This window comes from Corythoichthys intestinalis, chromosome 11 (genome assembly GCF_030265065.1).
Source record: "Corythoichthys intestinalis isolate RoL2023-P3 chromosome 11, ASM3026506v1, whole genome shotgun sequence".
NCBI lineage: Eukaryota > Metazoa > Chordata > Actinopteri > Syngnathiformes > Syngnathidae > Corythoichthys > Corythoichthys intestinalis.
Genome location: NC_080405.1, coordinates 18,967,118 through 18,988,570, shown reverse-complemented (window position 1 = coordinate 18,988,570; position 21,453 = coordinate 18,967,118). Strand labels below are relative to the sequence as shown.

General features: G+C 39.0%; 1 protein-coding gene across 2 annotated transcripts in view; it reads left to right on the top strand.

The window, feature by feature from the left end:
* Positions 1-21,453, top strand: part of bod1l1 (biorientation of chromosomes in cell division 1-like 1) — a 35,932-nt gene that overhangs the window by 7,888 nt on the left and 6,591 nt on the right. Inside the window, exons 7-22 of one of the 2 annotated variants that reach the window (XM_057849996.1) lie at positions 566-662; positions 3,724-3,850; positions 3,918-3,978; positions 5,889-7,413; positions 7,519-7,574; positions 13,117-13,234; positions 13,326-13,397; positions 13,474-13,514; positions 13,594-13,636; positions 13,716-13,759; positions 13,850-13,910; positions 14,005-14,057; positions 14,136-14,205; positions 14,291-14,325; positions 14,396-14,555; positions 19,239-19,817. In XM_057849996.1, coding sequence (XP_057705979.1) covers positions 566-662; positions 3,724-3,850; positions 3,918-3,978; positions 5,889-7,413; positions 7,519-7,574; positions 13,117-13,234; positions 13,326-13,397; positions 13,474-13,514; positions 13,594-13,636; positions 13,716-13,759; positions 13,850-13,910; positions 14,005-14,057; positions 14,136-14,205; positions 14,291-14,325; positions 14,396-14,555; positions 19,239-19,817 — 3,142 coding nt within the window. The remainder of the gene's footprint in view (positions 1-565; positions 663-3,723; positions 3,851-3,917; positions 3,979-5,888; positions 7,414-7,518; positions 7,575-13,116; positions 13,235-13,325; positions 13,398-13,473; positions 13,515-13,593; positions 13,637-13,715; positions 13,760-13,849; positions 13,911-14,004; positions 14,058-14,135; positions 14,206-14,290; positions 14,326-14,395; positions 14,556-19,238; positions 19,818-21,453) is intronic. The other variant, XM_057849998.1, reaches the window with a different exon arrangement.

Sequence of the window (21,453 nt, the reverse complement as noted above, 5' to 3'; positions counted from 1 at the left end):
TAAACAATCATATTTTTCATTATAAAAATGTTATCTTAGTTTCTGTATTTTTTATTGTTGCATTATAGGTTTAAGGTGCTTCAGTTTACATGAATTTATTTGTAGTTTCTGTATTTTTTATTGTTGCATTATAGGTTTAAGGTGCTTCAATTTACATGAATTTATTTGTTATTAATTTATTTAGGAACTGAAACTGCAAAAATTGCATAATCGCAATATATATAACGATAGGACTATTGTGCATGTGCACATCGCAATGGCGAAAAGTTATATTAAGTATTAAGATAAAAATGTACATTTTTACAATTTGACGCACTAAATAGTAAAACAGCAGTTTTAGAATCAGTAGGACATTTTGGTCTCAGCATAAAAATTTAACTGAGCGGAATGTTTTTCCACATGTTTCCCACTGTAATTATATCTCCACTTTCATTCCAATCTGCAGTTTCGTCAAAAATATAAAACAGTGACGTTTGAGAAGAACATATTACTTCCTTGGCTGGGTTAACACCATCATAAATGGTGTGGCGTGTAGTCATATTTGTCCCTGCCATGTGCTTTTTAGGCCAAAGACAAAGAGGAACGTCTGCTGAAAAGACAACAGAACCGAGAGCGATTGGAAGAGAAGCGCAAGCAGAAAGCAGCACAGACAGAAGAACAAGGTAACTCTACACTCCTTTATCTGATGTCTTTTTAAAGGGAACCTCAGACTTAAAGACTTGTCGGCTCTAATAAGCCACAATTGTTCTCTTTTACTAAAATATGTTATTAGATACACGTAAAATATTGCCGTTGATTTAAAAATCTATAATATTTGGTACATGTTTTGACCTACGGAGGGCGCCATGTTTTTACCGGCAATGGACGCTCAGGGTGATGATGTAGATTGTCACTGTCACTGGACGAATACTACTGGGTTACTGCAATTTTTTCTAAGCGGCGAGACGTCCAACAAATGCACTCATCACTTAAAAGTGGCGCGTACTTACTATTTATGTTTTTATTGAGTTTTTTATTACCGTTTCATTGCCTCAAAATACTTTTTGCATGTGTGTCCCTCTCATACTTTTTAGCATTGTGTTTTCTTGTGGTAGCCTTAAAGCAGATTGTTAATCTGTTGACCACATTAGTCACGTAGCATATTTAAACCAACCTTATTTGATATAACTATGTTTAAGTATTTTCTTAAGGCATCTTTAGTATGTTCTGTCTGTATGCATCTAAGAAAACAAGCTGAAAGCGCAGGGTAGTACTTTGGGTGTCAAATTCGCCTCTTGTAGGACGTTTTGGCAAAACACAGTTTTTTTTTTCCCTAGTCTCGTCTCATCCTGTCTTTCCTGTTCATTTTGCTTTTGCTGCTCGTTTTGTGAAATATCGACAGTGCTGTCATGCTCATTAATGTTCCTCTCGGGTTTAAATTGGAAGGGTTGAACAGATGGCATGTTTATTCCGCTAGAGTCATTCTCTGGAAGACCGGCAGCGTAACCATGTGACGTCACCGCCTACTAGTTAAACGAATTTTACAAAATGTATAAAAACAGAAACTTCAAGAGGGGTTTCAATAACGTTTATCTTCTAAGAACTACAAGTCTTTCTATCCGTGGATCTGATTACAAAGAAAAAAATGAAATGTTCTCAGCAAGCTTGAAAGTGCTTAAAAGTGAAATACGATGCCACCATGTGTCAGTAGACGCATGTTTCATTATTTATTAACTCACTGGCCGCCATTGACGGTGATGGACAAACCAGATCTGCTCTAAAAATAAAACCATTTTGCATGTTTCATTATTTATTAACTCACTGGCCGCCATTGACGGTGATGGACAAACCAGATCTGCTCTAAAAATAAAACCATTTTTACATTGACTATGCAGTAATTTGGGCCTATTTGGTCTTATACAATAATTTGGGTTTACAACACCGAAACTCCGGAAACTGATCAAACACCCTTCTACTGTTGATAATGCTATAATGCTATTTCATAAATTTACTCATTGGCTGCTATTGATTATAATATACAGTGGGGCAAATAAGTATTTAGTCAACCACTAATTGTGCCAGTTCTCCCACTTGAAAATATTAGAGAGGCCTGTAATTGTCAACATGGGTAAACCTCAACCATCAGAGACAGAATGTGGAAAGAAAACCTAGAAAATCACATTGTTTGATTTTTAAAGATATTATTTGCAAATTATGGTGGAAAATAAGTATTTGGTCAATACCAAAAGTTCATCTCAATACTTTGTTATGTACCCTTTGTTGGCAATAACGGAGGCCAAACGTTTTCTGTAACTCTTCACAAGCTTTTCACACACTATTGCTGGTATTTTGGCCCATTCCTCCATGCAAATCTCCTGTAGAGCAGTGGTGTTTTGGGGCTGTCGTTGGGCAACACAGACTTTCAACTCCCCCCACAGATTTTCTATGGGGTTGAGATCTGGAGATTGCTACGCCACTCCAGGACCTTGAAATGCTTCTTACGAAGCCACTCCTTTGTTGCCCTGGCTGTGTGTTTGGGATCATTGTCATGCTGAAAGACCCAGCCACGTCTCATCTTCAATGCCCTTGCTGATGGAAGGAGAATTTCACTCAAAATCTCTCAATACATGGCCCCATTCATTCTTTCCTTTACACAGATCAGTTGTCCTGGTCCCTTTGCAGAAAAACAGCCCCAAAGCATGATGTTTCCGCCCCCATGCTTCACAGTGGGTATGGTGCAATTGAGTATTCTTTCTCCTCCAAACACGAGAACCTGTGTTTCTACCAAAAAGTTCTATTTTGGTTTCATCTGACCATAGCACATTCCCCCAGTCCTCTTCTGGATCATCCAAATGCTCTCTAGCGAACCGTAGATAGGCCTGGACGTGTACTGGCTTCAGCAGGGGGACACGTCTGGCCGTGCAGGATTTGAGTCCCTGGCGGCGCATTGTGTTACTGTGGTCCCAGCTCTCTGTAGGTCATTCACTTGGTCCCACCGTGTGGTTCTGCGATTTTTGATCACCGTGCTTGTTATCATTTTGACGCCACGGGATGAGATCTTGCTTGGAGCCCCAGATCGAGGGAGATTATCAGTGGTCTTGTATGTCTTCCATTTTCTAATAATTGATCCCACAGTTGATTTCTTTACACCAAGCGAAGAGTGAAGAGTTACAGAAAACGTTTGGCCTCCGTTATTGCCAACAAAGGGTACATAACAAAGTATTGAGATGAACTTTTGGTATTGACTAAATACTTATTTTCAACCATGATTTGCAAATAAATTCTTTAAAAATCAAACAATGTGATTTTCTGTTTTTTTTTTCCCACATTCTGTCTCTCATGGTTGAGGTTTACCCATGTTGACAATTACAGGCCTCTCTAATCTTTTCAAGTAGGAGAACTTGCACAATTGGTGGTTGACCAAATACTTATTTGCCCCACTCTACGTACAATCCATTTTGACTAGAAGGGCTGTCAGCGGTTGTTCAGTCAAATTGGATTGGCCGTCTATTGCCGTCAATAACACTCAAACATGATCATTCAGTGCCAGCCATCTAAGTTAAAATTGATTTAATATCTATCGATATGAATGGCAGAGTTTGAGGTAAAGAGTGCATCTACATTACATGGTTCTTTGTCAACATTATATGGTAAAAAGTTAAAACCTCTATCTGAATTTTAGATTAATGACATTGTAAGTAAAGTCATTCAGTTTTGGGAACTAGTCATTATGTTCCTGGACAGATCAACAAAAACAGAAGAGCAATCAGTCTGCTGTAAGTGAAACGCCTCGAGCTAAAGAAGCTCGCAAAGAGCGGAAAGTGCTGGAGAAAAAAATGGCTCTCAACAGAAAGAGGAAGCTAGATTCAAGGTGAGCCCTAAAAGAGCCCTTGTTGTTTGGAGCCCTTTTTAATAGAGAAATGTTTTTGTTCATTTAGGAATGAAGGAGATGTGACCAGCAAGAAAAAAGGAGACGCAGGAGAAACATCTAAAAAGCCAGTATGTGACAGCCATCATTAGGGCTGAAAGATTAATCAATTTTACATTAAAAACATGAATTTAGACCTAGAAATTTTGAAGCCGCGAAGGTCACGATTTATTTCCCGTACGGTTGACTGACCCAGGATCTGTTGTGCTAACTACGTAATTAGCAGCCTACCATGCTTATAAAGCTCTGGGAGAGACCCTGCAGTAAAACTTAATTAACATTCATACGTATGTATGGCAGTGAGCATTTTCAAGAATTTAAAGGGCCGCATAACACTTAGGTGTCATTGCATTATTAGTCATAGCGTTATAATTTTTCGATGGTATGATGTAGTTCCATGCCATGGTTACAAATATGACTGTGAATTTTGCACTAAAGCTTGATTTAAAGAAAATTGTGAATCTCAACGATGTGGCAGTTTTGCCCAGAAAAATCGCAGATTTTGTTTTTTTAGTTCAGCCCTACCCATCCATGATAAAACGAGCACTAATGTGCTCCTGCAGACTGAAGGCTGCGACCCGTTCACATTTGATACTCATTGTATTGCCATATTATTCTGTAAATTGTACTGGTGTATACTACGCTAATCGATTTGATTCCCGTTCACATTTGATACTCATCGTATTGCTATATTATTCTGTAAATAGTACTGGTGTATACTACGCTAATCAATTTGATTCCAAAGATCTTTTCTGACCAATTTGAACATTTATTGGCTTTTAATGAAACATCATTGAGAATTTTCGCTAATTAGTCGTTAACAAGTATCGTTCCATCAACTGAACAGCTTTGTGTCGTACGCTCACTCTCTATAGATTTAATACTAAGCATGACTATTTTCTGATTACTTAATTTATGTAATTAAGGGGGGGATTAAACTCCTCTCCTAGAGTGTGGATATCCTTCCAATATGTACATAATGAAGTTTCAGATCAAGTCTTGGAAAACAGTACCTCTACAATGACTCTTTAATTAATAAACTGCTAATTAATTGATGAAATTTGAATTAGGCCCTGAGGCTTGATACTCTCTCGACCACAGGTGTCAAACCGATTCCAGAAAGGGCCAAGTGGGTGCTGGATTTTGTTCCAAATGATAACGTGCAGATAGTTTAACCAATGAACTTCCTGCTGAAACAAGCAGCACCTGACAAAGTTTAACTGATTACACATGTAAAAGATCTAATTGGTGAAAAGGTGTCCTCTTCATTGATTGGAAAGCAAACCTGCACCTACTTGGCCCTTTCTGGAATTGGTTTGACACCTGTGCACTAGACCATGGGTGTCCAAACCTGTCTGCAAGGGCCGCTGTGGGTCCTGGTTTTTTTTCCCTACCAATCGAGCACAGACAGTTTAACCAATGAATTTTGTGCTAAAACAAGCAGCACCTGACTGCAATCAACTGATTACACTTCTGAGACACCAGATTGGTGAAAAGATGTCATCTTGTTTTGTAGGAATGAAATCCAGCACCCACTGCGGCCCTATGTGGAATAGTTTGGACACCACTGCTCTAGACCATTTGAATCGAATATCAGGAGGTTCTGATACTTACTAACTGAAAATAAACATCTATATTTTTTCCCATTGTTTAATTATTTATTAACTAGGAGGAAACTCCGGAAAATAGCTCCAAGGTTCATTGCGTCTACATGCTTAGAATATATCTACCAAATTTCATTCTTATCTGTGCATGACTAATGGAGAAATAGATACAAAATAATAGCGTACACACCCCCAACAACAACAATAACTACGAAAACTGCAGCAACATTAGTGGCGACTTCAGTTATTCATAGGTTCGATTATTAGTGCAGGTGGTTATTCATCTGTATGTCAGTTGGGATATTTGTTTTATTATTATAAAATTATTATAAAAATAATAGAAAATAGATATGTTGTAACGATTTTGTCCCTTTCAGGAAGTAAAATCCCCACCATCGCGCAGCCTACAACAGAAGCCGGCGATCTTGGCATCTGACGAGAGGCACAGAAGAACAAGTGGTAGCGGTGGCGCCTCGGAAGATTCTGGCGAAGTCAAGAAGCTCCCTGACAAAAACCGCACACATTCCTTCATCTTGGATCTGGAGCTGGGCTCGCAGGAGGCTCTCAGGCAGCGCTCCATCGGGAAGTTTGACCGTCCGTCCCGCAAGGAGCGCAAAGAGAGAGACCGCAGCGTGTCCGAGGAGCTCCCCAAGCTCAAACAGAAGCAGGAGAAGAAATCCGAACTCCAAGTGAACGAATCCCAGCAAAAAGACGGCGCTTCTGCCAAGGTGTCCTCCGATGAAAGAAGCGAAAAGAAGCCAAAAGGAAAAAATGAGAGGAGAATGTCCAGTACGAAGGAGCAGAAGACGTCTGTGCCCGAGGTTGATGAGGCTTCAACCAAGAGGATTCGGGCCCAGTCTGTTGAAAAAGACAAGAAGGAAAAGGATAAAGACAAGATCAAAGAGAAAGAAAAGTTCAAAGGGGATAAAACCACAAAAAGTGATTCAAAGCAACTGCTACGGGGAGATTCTTCTGGTGGCTTAGAGGAGCGACTTGAAGTGACACCATCAGCGGACGTAAGCAAGAAGAAGGAAAAACACTCCAAAGACACCCTGAAAAGGTCCAAGAGCCACAGTGAAGACCGGCAAGGCGACAAACTCAAATTAAAGACGGAAAACAAAGAGAAGACGAAAACTGAGCAATCGAACAAGACTACCGGCGACAGCGACAAATCTCCCAAAAGAGTCAAGCCGGCAGACAAAGGAAAAACCGCTGAAAAATCTAAATCCAGGGAGGAGCCAAAGACATCAAAGATAGACAGGAAAATTCATGGTTCGGACATTCGCGGGAAGGATAAGAAGAAGGAAGTAACTGTGAAAGAGCAGAGGAGAAGCTCTGATGAAAACTTGAAGAAAAAAATGGACAAGAAGGAGAAAGACAAGAAGGAGGAGAGCCACGAGGACAAAAAAACACCTAAAGTTGAGAAGCCTGACTTTGCTCTTCCCATTGAAGCTGAAGCAACACACTCTGAACCGCTTGCTGCTTCCTCCTCCGGTGACACCCACGAACCTTCAAGCGACATGTCTTCCAAAGGCGAGACGCAAGCACTGGAAATGCCCGTTGTGCCTCCGGAGGCCGACGCTCTACTGACGCTCATGGATGTCTGCACCTCGGCCATGGATGCCAGGTTGCATGTGGCCGGCGAAAGAGAGCGCACCCCCCTGCATGTTACGCTTCAGGACGCTGACATGAAGATGAAAGAGGCCGCTCTCACACTGCTCTCTATGGATCCTGACAGCGCTTTGTCCCCTAGCTTCATAAGTCACGGAATGAAGGAGGAATCGGAGGAGGCACCACCCGAGGAGAACCAGCAAAAACCGAAAACTGCTCCCCTGACATCTGAATTGTCAGCCTTTGCATCCCAAGCTATGACGATTGATGACGACAAGTTGAACAATGAAGGTAAATGGCTAACTGTTAACTCTCCCAATTCAAATAGAATGGACATATATCAGCATCAGTGGCAGACATTGATTTAATCATGTTTTGATTTTCGTTTCTTTACAGATAAGGCTGGAATGGATGTGACAAGTGGTCAAACGCCAGTGGTACCTGCTGTTCTGGTAAACAAACATCGTGTTTTTCGTTCTTGGGATTTTTTACTACACTGTGCATAACTTGTCGTTGTATTACTTAGTTTGCCGGTCCTGGTATACCAGCTTTGCAAAGGTTGTGTTGTGCCTGATTTTGGTCTAAAGGACTATTACTGGTGTTCCATAAATCCTCAAAATGTCTTAATTCAACAACGCATTACTCTTTGAATTGCGGTATGATATGACGACATATATTGCCAAAACGTTATAAGACTTACTATTGACATTTCACATGTCTATCGTAATTATCGTCGTAAATAGACCACATTTTGGCCAGCCATTGGCACCTAATTAATTTGTGCTAACTTGCTGCATTGATTCCATATGCCATAGTAATACAGTGATCCCTCGTTTTTCGCGGTTAATGGGGACTAGAACCTGCCGCAATAAGTGAAAAACCGCGAAGTAGCCCACAAAAATATGTTTTTTTTTTCTTTGTTCAATGTATTTAATATTCAGATCTATCATTGGAAAGAGATACATATAAGATGTTTTTTTTACCTTTTTCCCCTAAGTATAATAAAAAAAGATATTTTTATGTTTATATACAGTGCCTTCCATACTTATTGGCACCCCTGGTTAAGATTTGTTTTTTAGCTTCTAATATTTTTTTTTTTAATTCAAATAATATGGGACCCTAATGGAAAAAAAGAGAAAAATCCAACCTTCAATACAAGTGCATTTATTCAGTGGGAAAAAATCCCACATAAAGAAATAATTATTTGACATTAAATAATGTGTCACAATTATTAGCACCCCTGGTGTTAATACTTTGTACAACCCCCTTTTGCCAACAAAACAAGGTCTAGGGACTGAGATGGCTATGGGAGGAGCTTGATTTTGTGTCTGGTGAACCATTTCTGTGTAGATTTGCCATGCTGAAAAGCACCTCATACCCACTGTGAAGTATGGGGGTGGGTCAGTGATGCTGTGGGGCTGTTTCGCTTCCAAAGGCCCTGGGAACCTTGTAAGGGTTCATGGCATCATGAATGCTTTGAAATACCAGGACATTTTAAATCAAAATCTGTTGCCCTCTGCCCGAAAGCTGAAGATGGGTCGTCACTGGGTCTTTCAGCAAGACAATGACCCTAAACATATGGCCAAATCTACACAGAAATGGTTCACCAGACACAAAATCAAGCTCCTCCCATGGCCATCTTAGTCCCCAGACCTTGTTTTGTTGGCAAAAGGGGGTTGTACAAAGTATTAACACCAGGGGTGCTAATAATTGTGACACACATTATTTGATGTCAAATAATTATTTCTTTACGTGGGATTTTTTCCCCACTGAATAAATGCACTTGTATTGAAGGTTGGATTTTTCTCTTTTTTTCAATTAAGGTCCCATATTATTTGAATAAAAAAAATATTAGAAGTTAAAAAACACATCTTAACCAGGGGTGCCAATAATTATGGAGGGCACTGTATATTTTAATAAACGGGTTTGAAGCACTTTAAATGTAATAATTATGATAACTTTTAAACATGTTACTGTCCCACATAATTATTTTTAAACAAGAAAAAAAGTAGACTCACAATCCATTTTAAAAAAGTAAAACAAAAGCTTGTCTTTATTAAATGCTTCATTGAGTGTCTTCTCAAATCCGCTCCAACTGCTCACTTACACACACTTAGTTGCCACAGCAACTGTTTAACAAGTTAAATGATGATTGACGCATGCGCCCTTTGAAGGTCAAGTCTCTTGCAAGATCAAAGCATAACCGTCTGTCAATCATTGTTTACTTTCATAAGCAACTCCAGTTCACTCTGGTGAACAAAGAGCAGGGAGAGGGAGGGAGCGAGCGAGCGTGAGACTATGCGATGGCTCGGGACAGCTCATCTGTATTTTTTTTTCTCTTTTTTGAATTGAAAAAAAATCTGTGATTATCTGAGGGTGCGAAGTTTGAAGCGCAAAGTAGCGAGGGATAACTGTATCACCGATGCTCCAAAGATATACAGTGGTACCGCTACATACGAAGTTAATTCATTCCAGGACCTTGTTTGTAAGTCGAAATGGTCGTATGTCTAGCAGGATTTTCCCAAAGGAATGCATTACAATTCAATTAATTCGTTCCACAGCCCGAAAACCTACATTAAATCCTTAATAAATACTGCTGTTACTATTGCAAATAGCAATTACAAAGAGCAAAACAAATACATTATGAATAAATATTCAGAATAATAATACAATAATAGTATTAATAATAATAATACCTGTAATAATGTAACAAATCGGGTTTGTAATGTGGCAGTCGTATTTTGTGTGGTGTACCTGAATACGGGGCTGAGTGCAGAGTGAGTGAGTGCAGTTGAGATAGTATTCCTTTCACTTTTAACGTCCTATTGTTGCGGCCTGTTGGCGTGTTTTTTTGCACAAGTTCTGAAATAAATTATTATAAACCTGACGAAGCTGGCGATCTCTTTGGCGATGGTTGTCACCTTTACTTATTAAGACCGGCAAACAGAGGTCGGAGGAGTATTGTCAAGTAGTTTGGACGTGCACCCCACGCTCATATTTTTCCATTGGTTAGCCTCATCTTTTTTCTTTTTTCACAACCTGCTTCAACATTCTTGGAACCCATGTTGAGCTCTCACAAGAAAATCCGCCGTGTGTGCGTTGTGCGAAAACAATGAAATTGCGATGCTGTCATAAACCGTCGAATTTCGAGCATTTCGTCGGATGTAGAAACAAATGGTGAGTCAAATTTTACGTTGGATGTCGAAAAGATCGTGTGTCGAAGTGATTGTTTGTCGAAGTGATCGTATGTCGAGGTACCACTGTACTTATCTCCACTCAATAGTTAGCCAATTGGCTCTCCCTGCCAACCATATGGGAGTAAGCAAGGCAGAAAATAGCAACATATAAAATCCATCCAGAACACAGACAACACAATTCATTCAAATACAGTGGTACCTCTACATACGAAGTTAATCCGTTCCAGGACCTTGTTTGTAAGTCGAAATGGTCGTATGTCGAGCAGGATTTTCCCATAGGAATACATTATAATTCCATTAATTCGTTCCACAGCCCAAAAACCTGCACTAAATCCTTAAAAAATACTGCTGGTGCTATTACAAATGGCAATTACACGTAGCAAAACAAATAAATTATAAATCAAAATTGGAATAATGTAATAAAAAGAATAATAATAATTCCTGTAATAGTGTAACGAATCGGGTTCTAATAAGGCGGACGTTTTTTTGTGTACCTGAACGCACCGCGGGGCTCACGTGCCAGAGACAGACCGGTGAGCTTGAGTTTCACTTTCACTTTGAATGTTCTCTTGAGAACACCATCAATTGCGGCAGACAGCAGGCGTTTTGTGTTGAATAAGTTGTAAAAGAAATGATGAAAACGTGGCGAAGCTGGCGATTTCTTTGGAGACAATAAGAATTGTCAGCTTAATTTATAAAGACTGGCGAACGATGGTCGGAGGAGGACCGTGGAGATGTATTGTTGAGCCATTTCACGGATGCCCACCCCACGCTCATATTTTTCTGTCATTTGCATCTTCATTTCGAAGGTAAGCATCAACTTTTTCCTTGTTTCACCACCTGTACCAACCTTTTCTGAAACCTGTGTTGATTTGTCACACAAGAAAATCCGCCGTGCATTCGTCTGCGGTGCTGCCATTGTCGTCGTATTTCGAGCATGTCGTCGGATGTAGAAACAAATGGCGAGTCAAATTTTACGTCGGATGTCGAAAAGTTCGTGTGTCGAAGCAATCGTATGTAGAGGTACCACTGTATCATTATTAATTAATTATTAACAATATTATGCTAACTTAATATACAGTAGTCTTAAAAGTCAAAACCACTCATAACCATCCATCCATCCATCCATACATACATCCATACATACATATGTGATTCTCTTTTTATTCAACTCTGCACTGGCGCTGCATTCAGGGAGCGTATAAGACCATACTGTTTAGCAACATTAACGAACACCACAAGGCTCATGCTATTTTTTTCTACACCAATAATATGTGTATTGTTTATTGATTTATTAGCTGCAATCAGTAACTCAAGTCCTCAGATGAAAAGCAACAAGCGGTCCGCGAATGCGGAAGCGAGGCTTGACCACAAAGCAGACAACAATAGCAGAGGGATCGCGTACAAGGGTTTATTGAACAAACACAAAAAACACACGATTGCGAAAAGGGACACAAAAAAGGGTCACACTCAAATACCTGCACATGGCAGAGGATTCCAAAAACCAGGGTGGCAGACAAATGAAAAAAACCAAGGCTAAGATTCAACGAGCAACGAAGGCATCGAGAATACAAACTATTAAATGGCAGCAGGTCAATATCTCGGCAAGCCGCCTAGGATCAGTTTAAAGACACTGCTGATGAGCTGGAATTGGATGCAGGTACGGCATCGGGAACTCATCCCACAGCTCTGTAACTAAACAATCTGTCCAGCAGCAGAATGTGACAAAATCATACCAGTCTTAATACTAGCTTCGCTTGCTCGCTAGCACAGCTATTCTCCCAGTCCAGCCTAACCGACATTACCCCCAGCGTGCATTGCGTGCGTAAAACATGGCGCCCTCGTAGTTCAAAACATGTACTAAATATTATAAATTTTTAAATCAATGGCAATAATATATGTGTTTGTAATACCATATTTTAGTAAAAGAGAACAATTGTGGCTTATTAGAGCCTACAAGTCTTTAAGTCCGGGGTTCCCTTTAACAATTGCCTCCCATTGATAATGACTGACGTCCAGTTCATTTAAAGGGATCCATGGATAGAAAGACTTTTAGTTCTTGAAAGATAAATGTTAGTACCAGTTATAATAATTTGATATTAAAACCCTTCTTAATGTTTTCGTTTTAATACAATTTGTAAAATTATTTTAACTATTAGGTCGCCATTGTTGTTGACGTCGCAGGGCGGTGACGTCACATGGCCACGCTGCCGGACTTCCACCGTGTCACTCTTTAACTATGTAAGATAGTGATTTAAATACACCAAAAGGTGTCAATGGCGAGTTTTAAGTTAGTTAGAGATCAACAATGGCAAGCTACGAGTTTATTTTTTTATTTCAAATTTTACAAATTTTATTAAAACGAAGACATTAAGAGGGGTTTTAATATTTAAATTCTTAAAACTCGTACTGACATTTGTCTTTTAAGAAGTACATGTCTTTTTGTCCATAATACCCTTTACACTGCGAGGATTGGCTATGAATGTTCATGTTTTTTTAGTGCCATTGCTGGCACCAGACGTCCAATCCATTTTGACTGGAAGGGCTGATGGCTCCCAGGAATGGATTGAATGTCTATCTCCATCAATGTCAGCCAATGAGTTAAATAAGTGCCCTTATAACGGATTAAAGCATGTGAATATTTCAACCGTTGGCTTCTCTGACACTTCGAATTTTTCACCTTCCATTAATGTTACACAGATGAATTCGCTCAATTGCTAATGTTTGAATATACTTTTTTTTTTTTGTGACATTGCTTATTCGCTAATTTGATTGTTTTGTGTCTTTGTGTGCATAGGAAGATGACACAAAGTCACAAGAAAGTCCTTCTAATGAGAAAGAGGCAAAAACCGGGGAAGAAATAGCTGCAAACTCACAGCCAGCTGAAGACCAGGCAGCACCTGCTGATGAACATGGTATTAAACTATCATCCCTTGGTTTAAGAATATTATTTGCTTTTTCCCTTCTCTTCTCGTGCTGCAGTTGTTCTCACTGAAAATGTTGCAGGAAAAGTGGAGGAAAACACTGCTGTAATCCCTTGCGAGACACCTAATCTTGAGCATGTTTCCACCCCACAAGGTGGGCACATTAAATCATCCATGTTGTCAGTAACAAATTCTTCATCTGACATTGCATTGTCTCTTGTCATCTTTAGAGCAAACCGAACAGGATGATGAGACAAAGACTGGTGCTAAAGTGAGGAAACATCCACACTTTCCTCTCTTTTCTTCATGTCATAAAAAAGTCTAATATAATGTTTTCTTCTTAATTATAGACAGAAGAGGCATTGGCCAAGAAGCAAGCGGAAGTCAGTAATGGTAAGTGAATGTTAAAGGCTACAATTTCTATTGAGGATTTAAAAAAAAAAAAAAAAAGTTTTCCTATTGCCCTCCAAAGATCTAGAAATGAAAAAACAGGATGAGGAACGTGATGCACAAATTGTAAGTTCAATGTTTTATCACCAGGCAAACATTCCACACCTTTATCATTTCGTGCTTGTTTGTATGCTCACTTCAACCATTATTGTTTAGGGGGATCACAGCGCTCCAGTCACAGAAGGAACAAGTGAAACAGAAGTCGCCAAACAAGAAAGTGAGTACCGATAATTTGAGAAATTGATTGCTGTCACAGTCCATTTTTGATTTGTTGCAATATTTCTTTTGTTTTTCTTAACAATCAATTCTAGGTGAGAGCTCAGACATCCATGACCAAGAGAATGAGTCTGAAGTGTCTGAGAAGGTAAGTTTTACCTACACAGCAGATTATCTTGATACTTCAGGTGTTTATTTATTTTTGGGGGGGATTTTTTTTTCGCACCAGGAAAGAGGACGAGGCCGCCGTAAACGAAAACTATCCAGTCAGAATGCTGCAGTAGTGAATGAATGCGGTAATATTTTTGAGTTACCTCATGTTTGAAATGCAGAAACTTTGTCAAAGTGATATTTGTCAGTAACCACTATAATGATCAACAGTTGAAGACCAGGATGCAAAGGAACCCTTAATTGAGGTCAGAAAAGCTCGGTGGCATCAGAGATTTGACTTGATGCAACGACAAAAAAAAAGTACTTTGTTTGCAGGAAACTGAGCAGCCAAAGGTCATGGAAGTGAAAATGCCACGCAGGGGACGATCGTCCAAAGCCTTAGAAGAGGTGGAGGACCCGGCCACACAATTGGGGAAAAAGGAGCAGACGCCGAGTCGCAGACGGAGACATTCATCATCCAAAGGAAACTCTGCTGGTAGGACATTGTTCTTAAACCACAATCCAATATCCTTAATTTTTCTTGTTTAACCCTTAGATGCATGAGTGGGTCAAAAATGAGGTTGTTTTCTTGAAATATCTTCGGAATGAAAAATTGTTATCAATTCATATTCCAGGTATTCCTTCAAAAACATGTTTTTGATACAATGCCATTCAAATTTTTGATGAACTTTTTGAAGAAATTGCCATTTTTGTATTACTACCCTAAGCTTCCACAAGTGGGTCAAAAATGACCCGCATGCATTTTCTATGGAATCCAATGGGAATCTTTCATTCTTATCAGCTTTAGCTGTTAGGAATAAATTTACCGTGGACCACACAGACTAGGTATGTAAAAAGTGACATCCCTTAAGATTATTTTACACAGCAAGAGCTGATACGTGTACTGTAAGTATTATGTCCATATAGTATTTTGTGTGTGTGTGTTTCGTGACTCTTTATTATTATTTATCAACAAACTAACCTACTTCATAACTAGCTAGCTAACTAAGGCTAGATTCATACCGCAGGTCCTAATGCACAATTCCGATTTTTTGTCATATCTGTTTTTTTGGCGTACCTGTTCAGACTGCCTTTGTCCATTGAGCCTGTTCAAGTATCACACATGCGCTCTAATTCGCAGTCCAAGATGCGCTGAGCAAACTGGCCCGCATGAGAGAAAACCGAGCATTGTCAGGCTTATTCTCAACCCATTTTTTTTTTTTTTTATGACTGTTGTCAAGGCCGCTCCTTCCCCAAAAGTCGCGTTCAAGCGAGGCACTCACGCTAATGCACTGCTGCACCGCTACCGTAGCACCCTGTCCCTCTCGCTCTTTGCTGATGTTAATTGCTGCATGAATTCCAATTTGGGGGACTCAACAGTTCGGACCGCAGCCACATTCTGGAAAAATGTGGCTCGGATGGGATTTTAACCACATACGAAAGTGACCTGGATCGAATTTGAAAATGGTCCACTTATATGCGACTTTTCCCGTTCAGTCGAGTCGGAAAAACACAAAAAAATCGGATTTGTGCTAGATTTAGAGCTGAAATGGTCCTATAGATGTTGGATGATGGAGAGGCAGTGACGGGGTTGGACTCAAGTGTCCAAAATTCCTGATGATGAGGACCCAGACTATTGTCCAGGTGGCAGTTGCAGTTGTCCACATGGAAATTCAACTGAACAGGATAAATCTGACTCATAAGATTCCACCTATGTGTCCTCTGAAGAAGAAAATGTCCAAATCGTGATCAACAGAATGAGTTGGTAGGGCTCTTACTAGAGAAAATTACCGGTACCTCCCACCCAGGACAGAACACAGAGCCACAATATCATCAGAAATCGGTCAGTGCCTCCACAAGGGCTTAGCACCGCTGTCTCACCAAAAAAATGCATGGGAGCTCTTCATCATTGATGATAAAATACAAAGAAGTATGAAGTTTATTGCTGTCCCCCCCCCCAAAAAATGTTAATTGAATCATAAAGATATTTCAAGCATGAAATCATTCTTGTGTGGCCCTAAATATCATACGAATTAATATACAAGTGATTATTCTAAACCAGAAATGCATAAAAACACATTGGTTCTAATATGGGTCATTTTTGACCCACTTATGGAAAAGTGTAGGGTCCAGTAACTTGTGCATCTAAGGGTTAAATATACACAGTGAACAGAGGTTCAGTATTAGCAAGGTTTTTCTTTGATACGAGCTGTATCCTGGCTGATTTGGGGAGAGCGCGCAGATAATGGTGTAGAAACGCTACATACTGGCAGCAAAATCAACTCACTTGACAAAAGCAAGTTTTTTTTTTATCACTCCGAGTGGACGTTTGTCAAACTAAACTTAGACAATCCAAAAATTGTGAATTTCAAACAGACACTTTACTTTAGCTGTCCTCCTGAGTAATAGTAACACAACGCAAAAATGCTGTAGATGATTTAAACAACAGGCATGAAAATCGCTCACCTTTTGGTGAAATTCGCTGTTTTGAAGTAAAAAAAAGGGTGACCTACGTGAATTGTGTAGATCTGAGGAGAAAATTTGTAAGGGGGAGTGTTTGGGAGATTTTTTTAATGTCGGACGCTTGGTATGCAAGCGGGGAAAGCGGCACAAAGCCAAAAAAATCGCACCAGAGTGGCCAAAACATTGACTTATTTTAACGAAACAAAGGAGGGTACACTGTTGTGTCATCATGCAACAACAAAAGAGATTCTTTTGCGGAGTGTAAAGCTTACTGTTAGCGGTTTAGCGAACGAACTTCCGGTGAACATTTCAAAATAAAAGCACGTCACGTTCGTCATATAAATAACGATTTCTGGAGTTAATCCCGCATAGTTCAGAATTCAGATTCTACACTAAGAATAGCTTTAAAATGACACCCTTTATTAAAAATCTGATTGGCAATAATTATAAAACTATTATATACAGTATAATAGTATACTATAATATTAATGCTAGATTTTTTTTTTCCAAGATTTGTTTTGAATCATGTTGGAAAGGCGAAGTCAGTGTTCTGAATCTGTTTACATTCCATTCTTTTACACTAGTTAATGCCATCGGCATTTGACCTCTTTGTTTATTTGTGATTTATTGTTGTTATTTACGTGTTTATTTGTACTTGAATGAATAATTTAAGTTTTCCAAAAAGTTTTTGTGAATTAATAAGCATAATCAAAAATTTCATTGCTAAATTAGTAGAAGAAAAAAAAAAAGGGATAGTTTTTTTTTTAGATTAGTCGACTAATCATAAAAATAGTCTGCTGACAAATTGGGAGAAAACTAGTCGTTTGGGACAGTCGTAGTTGTACATTGTACCGGAACATATTTCCTCCACACCCTTCTCACCTTTTATAATCCCCTGACACATTTTCATGCCTGAAAAAAAAACACTGATATTTTGACAATAATGTCTCAACAACACCTGTAAATCGGTATATAGTAGAGCTGGGAATCTTTGGGCACCTAACGATTCGATTACGATTCAGAGGCTCCGATTCGATTATAAAACGGGTATTGATGCACCCCCCTCCTTTTTTTTTTTTTTTTAATATAAAATAAAGTTTTGTACATTAGTTCCAAAATTGTTTAAAAATACTCTCAGGCTAAACCAAACTACTATTTCAGTATCAAGTTAACATATAGCAGTAAACAAATATACAAAAATAACATTAAATAAAAAAACTCCAGTCCCCATTCTGTATCAGCAGCTTTAAACTACATTCAATTAATTTAATGTTGTGAATCAACCGTTAAAGTTGTTAAAATTGCTCCCGTTATTCCATAATTTCCCTTTTGTCTACTTTTGACATGTGAAAGTTTTAAAACTATTTTAAAGATAGATTCAAGTCAATATTTTACCGATTTAGGAGTATTTTAGATAAAAAGTTAATTAGGTTTGCTTGGAAGGTTCGCTACAACAGCATTGCAGGGAAGTTTACTGCTTTAAGATGGCGGCCGTTTACTAACGCCCGCATCTAGCTTTTTGCAGATGTGCTGCTACCGCCACCGAGTCTATAATCCATCTAGTCCTATATAAATGATATCTACCGTAACATTATGTAGCTTAGCTGTACTTGTAGCAGCTTTTCGGCAGCAGTCAGGTATGTTGTTGTGTTTTTTTTATCTCGTGGCATGAGTTGAGCTAGAGCCGTGAGTTGAGCGTTGGCATTACCCGAGGGACCGGTTAATGAGAAGCATAATGTTTAGCTACTCCCACTCCGTTCCGTCCCGAAGTCTGCGCGGCGCGCTGAGTGTGTTGTACTTCCGCTTTACTGGGCATATTTCAATAATCGGAATTTGGATGTTTGTGAATCGTTCTCGAATCTTCCACGGCCGAATCGCGAATAATCTAAGAATCGGAAATTTTACACACCTCTAGTATATAGACAGGCATACAGTATATATTTTTTTATCCTCTGCAAAGAAGCACTAGTGTTCCACTATGGGCTGAGGCTGTGAAGAAGAGTGCGCATGCCCTGTACTGGCTAGCTCCTAACCTATAGACAAATATAAATCCGCAACTCTGATACAAGATCAATTCTGGAATAACGGAGGAATAGATTTTAAAAAATGATAAGGCACACACCACGAACATCAACATGAGCAGAGACTCGACAGTCCTTCAGCCTATTAAAAAAATCAAGTACGATTACCGCATTTTAGAGAGTCCTTCTTATGCATCTCTTTGTCTCTACATTATTCTGCCTCCTTGTGGCCAGCTAAAAGGAACACCAGGGCTCAGACAGATTATTTATTTGTCGTTTCAGCAGTGAAAAATGACCTGAGATTCAAGCGTCTTGAGTTACTTGGGCAGTCCCGGAAAGGAATCAATTCAAAAGTCAAGGCACTGCTGTATCAATAATTTTCATTTGATTTAAACTGATTTTAATTTAGTAACACTAACTTCAAATACTGTGAATACTGTGAATGTTTGTATTTTTGCTATAAAATGTAAAAGAAAAGCTTTTGTTTCCTATAGTGTAAATTCTCAAAAATGTAATATTATTTTAGTCAGATAATGTTTGAACTGTCAAAGCGGTAGAAGTGACAGATATGGAAGCGGAAATGCTTGTTTTGATTTCTGTTTGAGTTTAAATTCTGAATTATTCAATTGCCCTTACCATACCAAGGGCAGAGCATTCATTGTTTATATAATGAAAACTGATGTCGTCATTTTCAGATGAACCAGCAGTGAAGAAGAGGAGATCCTCAAAGACTGAAGAAGATCAAGAGGGAGACCAAATGATCAAGGAGGCCATGGCGATGGACACAAGTAAGGAGGCAAGTGTGGAAACAAGCAAGGATGCTGCAAAGGAGACAAGTGAAGAGACTGAAATGACTACAATTGAGGAGACTATCAAGGACACCCGAGAGGAAGCTCAAGAGGACACATGCACAAGAGAGGTGGCCATACAATTGAAAAATGAGAAACCTACTGAGGAAAAAAGTAAGGAAGAGCCTTCCAAGGACACTCAGGGGGAGGATGTAGAGGACTCAAAGAAAGAGCTGACCAAAGAAACAAATGAGGAGGCCACAGATGTTGTTCGTGAAGCGATCATAAAGGAAAAGTGTGAAATGGTGACTACGGAAACAAATGAAGAAAGCTTAAAAGATTCAAATGAGGTGCCTGTAATGGACACTAATGAAGAAGCCACCGAAGAAGAGGCATCAAAGGATGCATACGAAGAGCCCATGATGGACACAAGTGAGGAGGCACTGAAGATGCAAGGAGAGGGCCAGCAGACGCATCAAAACATTGGTGAGCAAAATGACACCGACAGACCATGACACAATAGTGGACCCCAATTCCAATGATGTTAGGACATTGTGTTAAACATAAATAAAAACAGAATACAGTGGTACCGCTAAATACGAATTTAATTCATTCCAGGACCTGGTTTGTAAGTCGAAATAGTCGTATGTCAAGCGGGATTTTCCCATTAAAAATACATTATAATTCGGTGAATATGTTCCACAGCCCAAAAAGTGATTCTAAATCCTTCATGAATACTGCAGGTACAATTACTGTACAAATAGCAATTGCCCATAGAAATACAAATAAATTATAAATACAAATCATAATAATAAAATAAACATAAGGAAATCGGGTTCTAATGTGGCGGATGTGTTTTGCATGCTGTTCTTGAATGCATCGTGTGACTGGCGAGAGAGAGAGAGTCTTTTCATGTTCTGTTGTTGTTGGCGTCGGCTACGGGAGACAGTGGCCAAATTGTGTTGCACAAGCTTTGAAATACAGTAAATGATTACAAAACTGACGAAGCTGGCGACTTTGTTGATGTTACAACAATAATAATAATGAGTCATTCTTGAGATCGTAGACATATTCCTAGGGATGGGAATTTATAGGATATTTACGATTCCGATTCCATTATCGGTATTGCTTAACAATTTGATTCTTTATCGATTCTCTTATAGATTCTAATTTGAGGAAAAAGAAGAACAAACATTTTGATTGACATCTAGTTTGTTTAATCTGAAGTCAAAACCTTACAAACTCACAACGAGGTCAAAAGAGGCCCAAAGCCTCGATGTTAACTGTGGCAATATGTACCTGTGGCAAATAGACAGGATTGTGTAACATTTTACTGAAACATTTTTCTAATAGAATTTTAAAAATCCTCTTTTTTAAAAGGACATATGAGCTGATAGCACTCAAAAATAATAATGAAAAAAGATCAATACTGTCAAATACAACAGAACAGTGTGTTGTGCAAATGTGCAAAATTAACAATTCTTTTGCAGAAAAATAAGCCCGTCTGCTTTTTCAGGCAGTATGTGTGATCTTTCCGGACTTATGGTGTGTGATCCATGCGTAAATTATGAGATGTAATTCGTGCTGCTTGGAATCGATAAGAGATTCGTTAGATAAACTTTCAAACAATTCCATGGAAATGCCGGAACCGGTTCTGTAGGGGGAACCAGTTCTCGATTTCCATCCCTACATATTCCAGTCGTACCTTCTTGGGACCCATGTTGATTTCTCTCACAAGAAAATCTGCTGTGAGTCGGTCTTGCAGGAAAACAATGAAATTGCGACGATAACATAAATAATCGTATTTCGAGCATGTCGTCCTATGTCGAGACAAATTATGAGTCAAATTTTACATCGGATGTCTAAAGCATCAAATGTCGAAGCGATCATATGTCAAGGTACGACTGTACAATGATTTGAAATCATGTTCAACCTATATTTACTTGTATGCACTACATAGCCACGCTATTTAATGTTCAAACTGATAAACTTGGTCGCTTTTAGCATTTTTTACCTTAATATGATAACCGATATTATATATAATTTTTTAATGTATATCAATCAGTCAATAACGTTGACGATGTGTTCCCCTGAACAATGAGCACTGATCTAAAACAAACAT